The 16,015-nt window shown below is 42.7% G+C and overlaps 1 protein-coding gene across 1 annotated transcript; it reads right to left on the reverse strand.

The window, feature by feature from the left end:
• Positions 1–277: 277 nt before the first annotated feature.
• Positions 278–15,980, reverse strand: LOC121568732. The gene is made up of 10 exons (XM_041879135.2): positions 15,940–15,980; positions 15,303–15,420; positions 15,122–15,177; positions 14,367–14,985; positions 14,071–14,124; positions 13,526–13,604; positions 12,981–13,137; positions 9,081–9,179; positions 4,238–4,446; positions 278–790 (listed from the first exon to the last, which is right to left on the reverse strand). Exons 2-10 carry the CDS (start codon positions 15,404–15,406, stop codon positions 656–658), a joined length of 1,512 nt encoding a protein of 503 aa, XP_041735069.2. The 5' UTR covers positions 15,407–15,420; positions 15,940–15,980; the 3' UTR covers positions 278–655.
• Positions 15,981–16,015: the final 35 nt, after the last annotated feature.

Below are 16,015 nucleotides of genomic sequence, written 5' to 3' on the forward strand. Positions count from 1 at the left end.
AATTTAAATTATTAAACAAAAATTATTACACATTTGTAGATGTAAACTTCCTAATGGAGAATGCAAAGTACTTCTCTCAATATCCATACATTTAAATAATTTAATCTAATTATAAGAGTCTTACAATATACAAAAATGAACAATGATTGTAAAACCAAAATGCTCACATAAACCAGACAGCCTTCTCAATACGCAATCACTCTGTAGCTCAATTGGTAGAGCATGGCGCTTGTAACGCCAGGGTAGTGGGTTCGATCCCCGGGACCACCCATACGTAAAAATGTATGCACACATGACTGTAAGTTGCTTTGGATAAAAGCGTCTGCTAAATGGCATATTATTATATTATTACTCCAATAAATACACAGATCAACACTCCCAACACACAAAAATCCCTATTTTCAGAAGATTCTCCATTCTTCTTCCTCTGTTCTCAGTGTCCCCTCCTAAGACATTCCATTCATTGGTCTATTCTTCAATAGTCTTTCTTAGTCGTGTTCATTAGGCACCAAACGGAAGACCACCGAATGAAACAAGGAGGGGCAACCTGGACTTGTCCAATTAGAAACTTTCATTTTTGTTTTCCGTTGCATCGTGTGCCCTAATAAACATGACCCAGGTGATTTGGCCGGTTCAGTTCCTTTGACCTGTTCCTTTAGTCAGGTTCCGTGTCCAGGACCAGAGTAGGGAACATCACCCCTCCCTCTCCAAGCAGGGAGTAAATGTCACGGAGCGCGGCGGGGTTGGGAGGTCCAGGAGTGTAGAGCATAACCATGGTGTCAGAGAGAGCCTGTCAGAGAAACAAAACACACACCAAAAAAGTGACAAATGCATACATACACACAGACGCAAAAACACACAGTAGTCTCGATATTGACCTTTGTGGAGAAATCAACTTCTACCTTTTTGTGTAAAGGCATGGCTCTTGGTAGAAATGTGTAAAAGGTGTGTTATTAGCTACCTGTTACAGGTGTGTGTGTCTCTGTGTGTCTCTGTGTGTGTGTGTATATACACACTACCGTTCAAAAGTTTGGGGTCACTTAGACGTTTCCTTGTTTTCCATGAATAGGATATATAGCAAAATGCATAGGAAATGTAGTCATTGACAAGGTTAGAAATAATGCTTTTTAATAGAAATAATAATTGTGTTCTTCAAACTTTGCTTTCGTCAAAGAATGCTCCATTTGCAGCAATTACATCCTTGCAGACCTTTGGCATTCTAGTTGTCAATTTGATGAGGTAATCTGAAGAGATTTCACCCCATGCTTCCTGAAGCCCCTCCCACAAGTTGGATTGGCTTGATGGGCACTTCTTACGTATCATACGGTCAAGCTGCTCCCACAACAGCTCAATAGGGTTGAGATCCTGTGACTGTGCTGGCCACTCCATTATAGACAGAATACCAGCTGACTGCTTCTTCCTAAATAGTTATTGCATAGTTTGGAGCTGTGCTTTGGGTCATTGTCCTGTTGTAGGAGGAAATTGGCTCCAATCAAGCGCCGTCCACAGGGTATGGCATGGTGTTGCAAAATGGAGTGATAGCCTTCCATCTTCAAGATCCCTTTTATCCTGTACAAATCTCCCACTTTACCACCACCAAAGCAGCCCCAGACCATCACATTGCCTCCACCATGCTTGACAGATGGCATCAAGCACTCCTCCAGCATCTTTTCATTTGGTCTGCGTCTCACGAATGTTCTTCTTTGTGATCAGAACACCTTGAACTTCGATTAGTCTGTCCATAATACTTTTTTTCCCCAATCTTCCTCTGTCCAGTGTCTGTGTTCTTTTGCCCATCTTAATCTTTTCTTTTTATTGGCTAGTCTGATATGGCTTTTTCTTTGCAACTCTGCCTAGAAGGTCAGCATCCCGGAGTCGCCTCTTCACTGTTGACGTTGAGACTGGTGTTTTGCGGGTACTATTTAATGAAGCTGCCAGTTGAGGACCTGTGAGGCGTCTGTTTCTCAAACTAGACACTAATGTATTTGTCCTCTTGCTCAGTTGTGCACCGGGGCCTTCCACTCCTCTTTCTATTCTGGTTAGAGACAGTTTGCGCTGTTCTGTGAAGGGAGTAGTACACAGCGTTGTACGAGATCTTCAGTTTCTTGGCAATTTTCGATTGGAATAGCCTTCATTTCTCAGAACAAGAATAGACTGACACGTTTCAGAAGAAAGTTATTTGTTTCTGGCCATTTTGAGCCTGCAATCGAACCCACAATTGCTGATGCTCCAGATACTCAACTAGTCTCAAGAAGGCCAGTTTTATTGCTTATTTAATCAGCACAACAGTTTTCAGCTGTGCTAACATAATTGCAAAAGGGTTTTCTAATTATCAATTAGCCTTTTAAAATTATAAACTTGGATTAGCAAACACAACGTGCCATTGGAACACAGGACTGATGGTTGCTGATAATGGGCCTCTGTACGCCTATGTAGATATTCCATAAAACATCTGCAGTTTCCAGCTACAATAGCCATTTACAACATTAATAATGTCTACACTTTATTTCTGATCAATTTGATGTTATTTTAAGGGACAATTTTTTTTGCTTTTCTTTCGAAAACAAGGAAATGTCTAAGTGACCCCAAACCTTTGAACGGTAGTGTATATATACAGTGGGGAGAACAAGTATTTGATACACTGCCGATTTTGCAGGTTTTCCTACTTACAAAGCATGTAGAGGTCTGTAATTTTTATCATAGGTACACTTCAACTGTGAGAGACGGAATCTAAAACAAAAATCCAGAAAATCAAATTTTATGATCTTTAAGTAATTCATTTGCATTTTATTGCACGACATAAGTATTTGATACATCAGAAAAGCATAACTTAATATTTGTTATAGAAACCTTTGTTTGCAATTACAGAGATCATACGTTTCCTGTAGGTCTTGACCAGGTTTGCACACACTGCAGCAGGGATTTTAGTCCCACTCCTCCATACAGACCTTCTCCAGATCCTTCAGGTTTCGGGGCTGTCGCTGGGCAATACGGACTTTCAGCTCCCTCCAAAGATGTTCTATTGAGTTAAGGTCTGGAGACTGGCTAGGCCACTCCAGGACCTTGAGATGCTTCTTACGGAGCCACTCCTTAGTTGCCCTGGCTGTGTGTTTCGGGCTGTTGTCATGCTGGAAGACCCAGCCACGACCCATCTTCAATGCTCTTACCAAGATCTCGCGATACATGGCCCCATCCATCCTCCCCTCAATACGGTGCAGTCGTCCTGTCCCCTTTGCAGAAAAGCATCCCAAAGAATGATGTTTCCACCTCCATGCTTCACGGTTGGGATGGTGTTCTTGAGGTTGTACTCATCCTTCTTCTTCCTCCAAACACGGCGAGTGGAGTTTAGACCAAAAAGCTAAATTTATGTCTCATCAGACCACATGACCTTCTCCCATTCCTCCTCTGGATCATCCAGATGGTCATTGGCAAACTTCAGACGGGCCTGGACATGCGCTGGCTTGAGCAGGGGGACCTTGCGTGCGCTGCAGGATTTTAATCCATGACGGCGTAGTGTGTTACTAATGGTTTTCTTTGAGACTGTGGTCCCAGCTCTCTTCAGGTCATTGCCCAGGTCATGCCGTGTAGTTCTGGGCTGATCCCTCACCTTCCTCATGATCATTGATGCCCCACGAGGTGAGATCTTGCATGGAGCCCCAGACCGAGGGTGATTGACCGTCATCTTGAACTTCTTCAATTTTCTAATAATTGCGCCAACAGTTGTTGCCTTCTCACCAAGCTGCTTGCCTATTGTCCTGTAGCCCATCCCAGCCTTGTGCAGGTCTACCATTTTATCCCTGATGTCCTTACACAGCTCTTTGGTCTTGGCCATTATGGAGAGGTTGGAGTCTGTTTGATTGTGTGGACAGGTGTCTTTTATACAGGTAACGAGTTCAAACAGGTGCAGTTAATACAGGTAATGAGTGGAGAACAGGAGGGCTTCTTAAAGAAAAACTAACAGGTCTGTGAGAGCCGGAATTCGTACTGGTTGGTAGGTGATCAAATACTTATGTCATGCAATAAAATGCAAATTAATTACTTAAAAATCATACATTGTGATTTTCTGGATTTTTGTTTTAGATTCCGTCTCTCACAGTTGAAGTGTACCTATGATAAAAATTACAGACCTCTACATGCTTTGTAAGTAGGAAAACCTGCAAAATCGGCAGTGTATCAAATACTTGTTCTCCCCACTGTATATATATATATATATATATGAGACAGTTGTGCCTCTTACCTGATGCAGGTGCACCTCCTGCTGTAGCAGTTCCACTCTCAGCCTCAGCCTCTCCACCTCCTGGAGCTCTGCCTGGCTGATGTAGGTCAGGGTGGGGGGCAAGGGGGTCACCCCACTCAGGTCACCCCACTCGCCCCTTCTCCTGACGGGGCAGAACGCTCCCGCTCCTTCCCCCTTCGGCCTCCTCCATCGATCCCATGCCTCCTGCTCTGGTCAGAAAAATGGTGGTTATTTTTAGAGTGCGAGGAGCAAAATGGTGGTTATTTATAGAGTGCGAGGAGCAAAATGGTGGTTATTTTTAGAGTGCGAGGAGCAAAATGGTGGTTATTTTTAGAGTGCGAGGAGCAAAATTGTGGTTATTTTTAGAGTGCGAGGAGCGTGAGCAACCGAAGCCGAAAACGTTTGCGCCTCCTGTGTGCTTGCTGCTGCCTCAGTTTAAATAGCAGGGACAAGCCAAGCATCGAGCGTCGTCAGGGATGGACTGACTGACGGCTTTAAAACCTCACCGTCACACTCACACAGGGGGACTTGAGAAGGAGCCTCACCGTCAGTCAGACACACACACACCTCAAATGGAGCCCAAGGAAACAAGAACAGATCCTTCTCCGGCGTGTTACGGTGTTACTCTGACGGTTTCTATTTTTATTTTCTTTAAGTCATGACAGTGAGGGGTTCAATTAGCTCGTTAGTGTGCGTCCGGTGGAGATTGACTCTAAGGGAGCACATTTCTCCATTGGGGGATCGTGACGTGAGAATTAATCTGCTCATCGTCCTGTCGTGAGTTGACTCATGACAATGCTGCAACAAAAGCGTCACTGTACCGTTCTATTGTTGGACATTTGCACTGAATTGAATTGAAATGTCCCAAAATAAAAAGCTGCATAATCATCAGACGACCAGAATGTAGATCAGAGATAAGAATTATACTGTTCCTTCAGAATGACTACCAGAATGTAGATTAGAGATAAGAAGATATAAGAATTACACTGTTATACTGAGTGAAAAGACAAAAGCCTGTGCAGAATAAGAATATTCCAAAACATGCATTCTGTTTGCACTAAGGCCCTAAAGTAATATTGCAAAACATGTGGCAAAGCAATTCACTTTTTGTCCTGAATACAAAGTATTGGATTTGCCCCAGACATATTACTGAGTACCACTGTCATATTTTCAAGCATAGTGGTGGCTGCATCATGTTATGGTTATGTTTGTAATTGTTAAGGACTGGGGAGTTTTTCATGATAAAAAATAAACGGGATGGTGCTAAGCACAGGCAAAATCCTAGAGGAAAACCTGGTTCAGTCTTGCTTTCCACCAGACACTGGGAGATTAATTCACCTTTTAGCAGGACAATAACATAAAACACAAGGCCAAATCTACACTGGAGTTACTTACCAAGAAGACAGTGAATGTTCTTGAGTGGCCGAGTTACAGTTTTGACTTAAATTTTACAGAGCTTGAAGAATTTTGAAAAGAATAATGGGAAAATGTTGCACAATCCAGGTGTGGAAAGCTCTTACAGATTTACCCAGAAAGACTCACAGCTGTAATCAGTGCCAAAGGTGCTTCTACAAAGTATTGACTCAGGGGTGTGAATACTTATGTACATGTAAATTAGATATTTATGTGTGTGTGTGCTTGTGCGTGAGTGAATGAGAGAGCGAGAAGGCCAGGGCCAGCAAGGCAGCCAGTCGAGGCTCTCAATTTTAAGTGGGGACTCTGGCTTTGACTCTGGACAGAGTGTGTGTATTCTGGAACATTCTGTCACAATCTGGCCCCTAGCCAGTGAATCTCAGAGGCTTTGGGAGCACTAAAAACGGTCAATTCTAATGAAAAGTTCCCACCATCCGCTCCACACTGTCACAGTGAGATTGGTGAGGGGAAAAAGAGAGCTCAGCTTATAATTGTATTGGTTCAAGGCCGTGGAGAATATGTTGCATTATACTGTGAGATGCTATATACAGTTGAAGTCGGAAGTTTACATACACTTAGGTTGGAGTCATTAAAACTTGTTTTTCAACCACTCCACAAATGTCTTGTTAACAAACTGTAGTTTTGGCAAGTCGGTTAGGACATCTACTTTGTGCATGACACAAGTAATTTTTCCAACAATTGTTTACAGACAGATTATTTCACTTATAATTCACTGTATCACAATTACAGTGGGTCAGAAGTTTACATACACTAAGTTGACTGTGCATTTTAACAGCTTGAAATTAAAAAATAAAAATAATAATAACTCACTAACTGTAAGTCGCTCTGGATAAGAGCGTCTGCTAAATGACTTAAATGTAAATGAAATGAAAATTCCAGAAAATGATGTCATGGCTCTTGAAGCTTCTGATAGGCTAATTGACATCATTTGAGTCAATTGGAGGTGTACCTGTGGATGTATTTCAAGGCCTACCTTCAAACTCAGTGCCTCTTTGCTTGACATCATGGGAAAATGCAAAGAAATCAGCCAAGACCTCAGAAAAAAAATTGTAGACCTCCACAAGTCAATTTCCAAACGCCTGAAGGAACCACGTTCATCTGTACAAACAATAGTATGCAAGTATAAACACCATGGGACCACGCAGCCGTCATACCGCTCTGTCTCCTTGAGATGAACGTACTTTGGTGCGAAAAGTGCAAATCAATCCCAGAACAACAGCAAAGGACCTTGTGAAGATGCTGGAGGAAACAGGTACAAAAGTATCTATATCCACAGTAAAACAAGTCCTATATCGACATAACCTGAAAGGCCGCTCAGCAAGGAAGAAGCCACTGCTCCAAAACCGCCATAAAAAAGCCAGACTACGGTTTGCAACTGCACATGGGGACAAAGATCGTACTTTTTGGAGAAATGTCCTCTGGTCTGATGAAACAAAAATATAACTGTTTGGCCATAATGACCATCGTTATGTTTGGAGGAAAAAGGGGGTTCCTTGCAAGCCGAAGAACACCATCCCAACCGTGAAGCACGGGGGTGGCAGCATCATGCTGTGGGGGTGCTTTGCTGCAGGAGGGACTGGTGCACTTCACAAAATAGATGGCATCACGAGGAAGGAAAATTATGTGGATATATTGAAGCAACATCTCAAGACATCAGTCAGGAAGTTAAAGCTTGGTCGCAAATGGGTCTTCCAAATGGACAATGACCCCAAGCATACTTCCAAAGTTGTGGCAAAATGGCTTAAGGACCACAAAGTCAAGGTATTGGAGTGGCCATCACAAAGCCCTGACCTCAATGCTATAGAACATTTGTGGGCAGAACTGAAAAAGTGTGTGCGAGCAAGGAGGCCTACAAACCTGACTCAGTTACACCAGCTCTGTCAGGAGGAATGGGCCAACATTCTCCCAACTTATTGTGGGAAGCTTGTGGAAGGCTACCCAAAACCTACACAAGGCTGGAATGGGCTACAAGACCATCGCCAAGCAGCTTGGTGAGAAGGTGACAACAGTTGGTGCGATTATTCGCAAATGGAAGAAACACAAAATAACTGTCAATCTCCCTCGGCCTGGGGCTCCATGCAAGATCTCACCTCGTGGAGTTGCAATCATCATGAGAATGGTGAGGAATCAGCCCAGAACTACATGGGAGGATCTTGTCAATGATCTCAAGGCAGCTGGGACCATAGTCACCAAGAAAACAATTGGTAACACACTACGCCGTGAAGGACTGAAATCCTGCAGCGCCCGCAATGTCCCCCTGCTCAAGAAAGCACATATACAGGCCTGTCTGAAGTTTGCCAATGAACATCTGAATGATTCAGAGGAGAACTGGGTGAAAGTGTTGTGGTCAGACGAGACCAAAATCGAGCTCTTTGGCATCAACTCAACTCACCGTGTTTGGAGGAGGAGGAATGCTGCCTATGACCCCAAGAACACCATCCCCACCGTCAAACATGGAGGTGGAAACATTATGCTTTGAGGATGTTTTTCTGCTAGAACTTCACCGCATCAAAGGGACGATGGACGGGGCCATGTACCGTCAAATCTTGGGTGAGAACCTCCTTCCCTCAGCCAGGGCATTGAAAATGGGTCGTGGATGGGTATTCCAGCATGACAATGACCCAAAATACACGGCCAAGGCAACAAAGGAGTGGCTCAAGAAGAAGCACATTAAGGTCCTGGAGTGGCCTAGCCAGTCTCCAGACCTTAATCCCATAGAAAATCTGTGGAGGGAGCTGAAGGTTCAAGTTGCCAAACGTCAGCCTCGAAACCTTAATGACTTGGAGAAGATCTGCAAAGAGGAGTGGGACAAAATCCCTCCTAAGATGTGTGCAAACCTGGTGGCCAACTACAAGAAACGTCTGAGCTCTGTTATTGCCAACAAGGGTTTTGCCACCAAGTACTAAGTCATGTTTTGCAGAGGGGTCAAATACTTATTTCCCTCATTAAAATGCTAATCAATTTATAACATTTTTTACATGCGTTTTTCTGAATTGTTTTGTTGTTATTCTGTCTCTCACTGTTCAAATAAACCTACCATTAAAATTATAGACTGATCATGTCTTTGTCAGTGGGCAAACGTACAAAATCAGCAGGGGATCAAATACTTTTTTCCCTCACTGTATGTAAACTTCCGACTTCAACTGTAGGCTAATTTAAATTCTGATGGGTGAATAAATTGCAAAGGGTCACAATTTCACCACAAGTTAAGTCCCTGGAAAAGTCAGTAAATGGGGAATTGGAGGGTAATATACCTACATTCCAAGAATGATTTTTTAAATCCGAACTAATTCTCTTGACATTTGATTATACTCTACACTGTGCCTGTGAAAAACATTGAGAGGGAGAGCTCTCACTTCGAGTGGAGATGTGTGTGAGTGAGTGTATAGAGTGAAGCAAGATTTAGTACCTTTTCTCATCTGTCCAGCACGTTTCCAGAGGTCTGCCACCATCTTCTCCAGGCCTTCCAGCATCAGCAAGGATTCATATTCCCTATTCTGGCATGTTGCTTCACATAATAACACAGAAACAATAATAAATAAATAAACTAACAGTGCATTAGGGAAAGTATTCAGACCCCTTTTTTTGTTATGTTACAGCCTTATTCTAAAATGGATTCAATTAATTGTTTTGTCATCAATCTACACACAATACCCCATAATGACGAAGCAAAAACAAGTTTTTAGAAATTTTTGCAAATGTATTACAAATAAAAAACAGAAATACCTAATTTACATAAGTACTCAGACCCTTTGCTATCAGACTCGAAATTGAGCTCAGATGCATCCGGTCTCCATTGATCATCTTTGAGATGTTTCTACAACTTGATTGGAGTCCACCTGTGGTAAATTAAATTGATTGGACATGGTTTGGAAAGGCACACACCTGTCTATATAAGGTCCCACAGTTCACAGTGCATGTCAGAGCAAAAACCAAGTCATGAGGTCAAAGGAATTGTCCGTAGAGCTCCGAGACAGGATTGTGTCGAGGCACAGATCTGGGGAAGGGTACCAAAACATTTCTGCAGCATTGAAGGTCCCCAAGAACACAGTGCCCTCCATCATTCTTAAATGGAAGAAGTTTGGAACCACCAAGACTCTTCCTAGAGCTGGCCGCCCGGCCAAACTGAGCAATCGGGGGAGAAGGGCCTTGGTCAGGGAGGTGACCTAGAATCTGATGGTCACTCTGACAGAGCTCCAGAGTTCCTCTATGGAGATAAGAGAACCTTCCAGGACAACCATATCTGCAGCACTCCACCATTCAGGCCTTTATGGTAGTGGCCAGACGGAAGACACTCCTCAGTAAAAGGCACGAAAGCCCGCTTGGAGTTTGCCAAAAGGCACCTAAAGGACTTTCTAAAAACCTGTTTTTGCTTTGTCATTACGGGGTATTGTGTGTAGATTGATGAGGGGGGAAAAAACAATTTAATCAATTTTAGAATAAGGCTGCAACGTATCAAAATGTGGAAAAAGTAAAGGGGTCTGAATACTTTCCGAAGGCACTGTATGTATGCATGCATGTACAGTACCAGTCAAAAGTTGACACACCTTCTCATTCCAGGGTTTTTCTTTATTTTGACTATTTTCTACATTGTAGAATAATAGTGAAGACATCAAAACTGTGAAATAACACATGGAATCATGTAGTAACCAACAAAGTATTAAACAAATCAAAATATATTTTATATTTGAGATTCTTCAAATAGCCACCCTTTGCCTTGATGACAGCTTTGCACACTCTTGGCACTCTCAACCAGCTTCACCTGGAATGCTTTTCCAACAGTCTTGAAGGAGTTCCCACATATGCTTTTCCTTCACTCTGCGGTCCGACTCATCCCAAACCATCTCAATTGGGTTGAGGTCGGGTGATTGTGGAGGCCAGGTCATCTGATGCAGCACTCCATCACTCTCCTTCTTTCTTGGTAAAATAGCCCTTACACAGCCTGGAGGTGTGTTGGGTCATTGTCCTGTTGAAAAACAAATGATAGTCCCACTAAGCCCAAACCAGATGGGATGGCGTATCGCTGAGAATGCTGTGGTAGCCATTCTGGTTAAATAAATCACAGACAGTGTCACCAGCAAAGCACCCCCACACCATAACACCTCCTCTTCCATGCTTTACGGTGGGAAATACACATGCGGAGATCATCCGTTCACCCACACCGCGTCTCACAAAGACACGGCGTTTGGAACCAAAAATCTCCAATTTGGACTCCAGACCAAAGGACAAATTTCCACCGGTCTAATGTCCAGTGCTTGTGTTTCTTTACCCAAGCAAGTCTTTTCTTCTTATTGGTGTCCTTAAGTAGTTGTTTCTTTGCAGCAATTTGACCATGAAGGCCTGATTCACACGGTCTCCTCTGAACAGTTGATGTTGAGATGTGTCTGTTACTTGAACTCTGTGAAGCATTTATTTGGGCTGCAATTTCTGAGGCTGGTAACTCTAATGAACTTATCCTCTGCAGCAGAGGTAACTCTGGGTCTTCCATTCCTGTGTCGGTCCTCATGAGAGCCAGTTTCATCATAGCCCTTGATGGTTTTTGCGACTGCACTTGAAGAAAGTTCTTGAAATTATCTGTATTGACTGACCTTCAAGTCTTAAAGTAATGATGGACTGTCGTTTCTCTTTGCTTATTTGAGCAGTTCTTGCCATAATATGGACTTGGTATTTTACCAAATAGGGCTATCTTCTGTATACACCACCTACCTTGTCACAACACAACTGATTGGCTCAAAAGGAAAGTAATTCCCAAAATTAACTTTCAACAAGGCACACCTGTTAATTGAAATGCATTCCAGGTGACTACCTCATGAAGCTGGTTGAGAGAATGCCAAGAGTGTGCAAAGCAGTCATCAAGGTCTCTTCACGGTCCCCAAGTCCAGAACAGACTACAGGAAACGCACAGTACTACATAGAGCCATGACTACATGGAACTCTATTCCACATCATGTAACTCAGTCAAGCAGTAGAATAGGATTTAAAAAACAGATTAAACTACACTTTATGGAACAGCGCAGACTGTGAAGAGACACACACACAGCATTCGCAAACACATGCTAACACACGCACTCTACACACACACACATTTTAATATAGTTATTTTGCTGTATTGTTGATTTTGTATTGTAAATATGTTATGGTAGAGTAGTGTGTAATAAGGTGTTGTGTTATGTATTGTTTTATTGTATGTAAATTCTGGTTGGACCCCAGGAAGAGTAGCTGTTGACTTGGCAGCCGCTAATGGGGATCCGTAATAAATACAAATACAAAGGCAAAGGGTTGCTATTTGAAGAATCTCAAATATAAAACATATTTTGATTTGTTTAACACTTTTTTGGTTACTACATGATGCACAACAGTTTTCAGCTGTGCTAACATGATTGCGAAAGGGTTTTCTAATGTTCAATTAGCCTTCTAAAATTATAAACTTGGATTAGCAAACACAACGTGCCATTGGAACACAGGACTGATGGTTGCTGATAATGGGCCTCTGTACGCCTATGTAGATAATCCATTACAAATCAGCCGTTTCCAGCTACAATAGCCATTTACAACATTAACTATGACTACAATGTATTTCTGATCAATTTGATGTTATTTTAAATGGACAAAAAAATTGCTTTTCTTTCGAAAACAAGGAAGTTTCTAAGTGACCCCAAACTTTTGAATGGTAGTGTGTATATAACAGACATGAGCTAAGCATTATTATTCCATTATTATTACACATTGACAAAGAATGACTCTCTCTTCAGTATTTGGACATGAAATTAAACAAATGCAGTGATAAAGCACAATGCAAATCAATCTCAAATGTATTGGTAATGGTGCTATAAAAAATGTAAAGGTTTTGCTGTATCTAATTGCTTTACATTACTCATTAGAAGTTACTGTAATTAATTGTTATCTGTAGCAAATTATTGCTAACGCTAAAGGCTTCAGCAGAATTAATAAGTTCAGCAGTTAATGAGTCCAGAGGACTAAGAGGTGATGAGCTGAAAAATTATTAACACTGAACGTTCTAATTTCTAAGCTAACTACATCCTTAGCTCTTGGATAAATGGACCCCTTCTCCACCCCCTACTGCTTTTCTTTCCAGACTCTTGCTCTCTCATCACCCACACTTCTGTCATCTCCTACCAGTTCTCCATCCATCTCTCCCCCCACTTCTGTAATTTCCTATTTCTTACTAGTTCTCCATCCATCTCTCCCCCCACTTCTGTAATTTCCTATTCCTTACTAGTTCTCCATAATTTCTGCTACTCATCCCTCCTTCCACCCCCCCTCTGCATCTCCTCTGGCTGGGCTGTACCTGGCTCAGTGCCAGTGGTTCTGAAGGTCTGGCCAGTCAGCAGTAGCAGCCGCTCGCTCTGGTAGCAATGACTCAGGTCCGTGCAAAGCTGTGTCAGTCTGTCCACCTGAGCCCCGGTGTCGGCCGGGCTGCCACTGGTTGGCCACTCTCTGGGGAACTGACCCATAAGTGGACGGGTCAAGGAGAACAAGCAGACAAGACTCTGGGAGATTATATTAGAAGACACACACATTTCATTTTCTGTGTGTTAATTCTAAAAACTGGTGTGTTATTTTGAGAAACACTGGTAGACACTGAATTTGATGCCGTGCTAATTTCGCTCACGTAGGCTGTGTGAACGAGTGGGAGTGAGAGAATTAGTAATGAGTCTATACTCGTTGAACGATTGATATCTCTGCAGGTCCCATGTCACATCTAAGATATACTATTAAAACACTATTTAACTACTCATTAATGCATAGATTTAACGTAAAGCATGAGGGTGCATTAAATCAGGTTTAGCTATATGTGGGTGTTAAATGTTCAGTTCATCTGAGGAAGGATACAGTGGCTTTCACTCTCTCCGTGAAGTGACTCCTCTCCGCCACAGGTTTGGATTGTTGAGCCAGGACGTTGTCCCATAACCTGAGGGTAGAAAAAAAACTGAAAGGGTCAAATGAATGTCCCAGCCACCAATACAGCGGTATACAAGTATACATCAGCTGAGGCTGCTGAGGGGAGGACGGCTCATAATAATTGCTGGAACGGAGAGAATGGAATGGCATCAAACCATGTGTTTGATCTATTTGATACCATTCCACTGATTCCGCTCCAGCCATTAACACGAGCCCGTCCTCCCCAATTAAGGTGCCATGTGTAGAAGAAGAAAAAACAATCACTTTTTGGACGTTTGTTTTGGATACCTAGTTAGCTGTTCCTGCCAGAACCATAGCACCTGCACACACTGCTGTGCACAGGGAATTTACCCTTTTGCACATAATACATTAGAGAAAATTCTGTATGCATTACAGAACACTGGATGGAAAAGGTTACATGGAGAATGATATGAGTCAGACATTTCATCCACAGAAGATATGATTCACTGGCTGACCTGCTTTGTTTGGTCCTTAGACTGATCCATTTAGTTAGCAACTGGGAGGGAACCCTGCCACAAAAACACAATCAAACATGTAAAGTGTCATTAAACCACACTCAAACTACTTATTGTCACAACAGACTAGTCATATTATATCACCAATGTTGAGTTGCTTCTAGACAACATCTTAACGATATCAGTATGGTACTTTGACGTTCCATTTTCATTTGCTATGTTACTTTTGGCAAAGGAATTTGACACGGTCAGACTTTGTTCACGATGCAGCGGTCTAGTGTTGTCTTGCAGCCTACCCATTCTGTGGAGGTGAAACGACATGTGCTTTTGGCGTCCCCTCCATGTGTGAAACAGACACCGGTTCCTCGTTAGGGGTCTGGAAGGAAGTGGCTGCAGCTGACATGCACCTGTGGGACACCTCAACCTGATGATGTGCTGATGAGGCCTGTGGTGATTGACCCTGATCATGTGACACAGGACCTGGAGGACCAGCCTGCTTCACTGCTTTCCCAGAGGACTGCGGAGGAAACCCCTTTGATGACACGACAGATCGTTTCTGGATCTGGACAGAGCCTCTGATTATGCTAGCCCTGCCTTGTCCTGAATGACCTACCGGATGACCCATCCTCCCCTTTCCACCCCTGTAGAGATGGGACGCAGAAGACTTCCTGGACTCTTTTTTGTCCACCGTGATGGGTCTGGAGGTAGTTTTAAAGCCATTTCTATTCCCTTTGGTGCCACCTGGGGTCAGAGCCCTTCCCTTGCAATGTGTAGCGTCCACTGGTTCTTTTTTTGGTCCTGTACAGTTCTGAGGGTCTTTTTGGGGTGCTGTGCCAACGCGAACTCTGAGGGCCTTCTCCAGCATTCGATTCAGCAGTTCCATCTCCGGTCTCTCCTCCGGTTGGACATCTGGGTCTAAACACAGAAAGATAAAAATATGCTGACAATGTAGATACAAAAAAACAAAAACAAATATTACCATATCCAGTTACTACTAAATTAGTACACTGGGCTTTCAGAGAAAATAACAGATTGTGGATCATCATCATACCCATTTCAACATCATCTGTCAGTTCTTTTTCCTTGCAGTCTTCCTGCTGTGGTCTCCTGGTGAATGATCAGATGCCAAGCAAGTTAAAACATAGGCCTATGTAGTTACCTACTCATACAGAATAACTTTAGACCATTAGCGTAACAGATAGCAATGGACGTGGAGGTTTTATTGTACTTACAAAGAGCGCAGTATCTCCCTGTATTGAAGGATGTTCTCGTTTATCTTGGTCTCCTCTACTTTGCACAACTTGATGGCTTCATCCACAAGGCTATGCAGTGACATGATGCTGCCTGCCGCTTTCATGCACAATAGATTAAAGTTCACAGTGAACATGCGTAAACAAAAAAGCGCTACTGTATCTGGTGTGTAATCATTAGTCCAAAACGTTTTGCAACGGAAAACGTTTTACAGCGAAAAGAAGATTTTATATTGGAACATTCAGGTAGGTCCCTCTCCGTTTCGTTCCGTTTGGGTCCTAGTGAATACACCCCTGGTCTAACTAACGTTAGATAGCTAAATGAAAACATAGGCACATTGCAAATTTAAATGCATCACATACACATTTGAAAGCAGCATCTTGAGAAAGTGTGACACTTGCAACTTTAGCAAGCTGTCATGTGTCTATTTTTGTACTGACCCGCGAAAGAAAAAAGCAGAAGTTACGCTAGCTAGCTAACTGGCAAAACAGTCCCAAACGACTGTGACAAAACCCATTCAACGTTGTCTAGCGTTCATACACAACGTCTACTATGTAATCCTTTAAATACTGGACAACATACATATTATTGGCGTAAAAAATCGCACACACGACTTACTACCAAGCCACTCCACCAACTCCAACTCCAAGTTACGCCAACAACAACAACATCTCGCGATATTCAGACTCGCTAC

This window comes from Coregonus clupeaformis, chromosome 7, assembly GCF_020615455.1.
Source record: "Coregonus clupeaformis isolate EN_2021a chromosome 7, ASM2061545v1, whole genome shotgun sequence".
In the NCBI taxonomy this organism is placed as follows: Eukaryota; Metazoa; Chordata; class Actinopteri; order Salmoniformes; family Salmonidae; genus Coregonus; species Coregonus clupeaformis.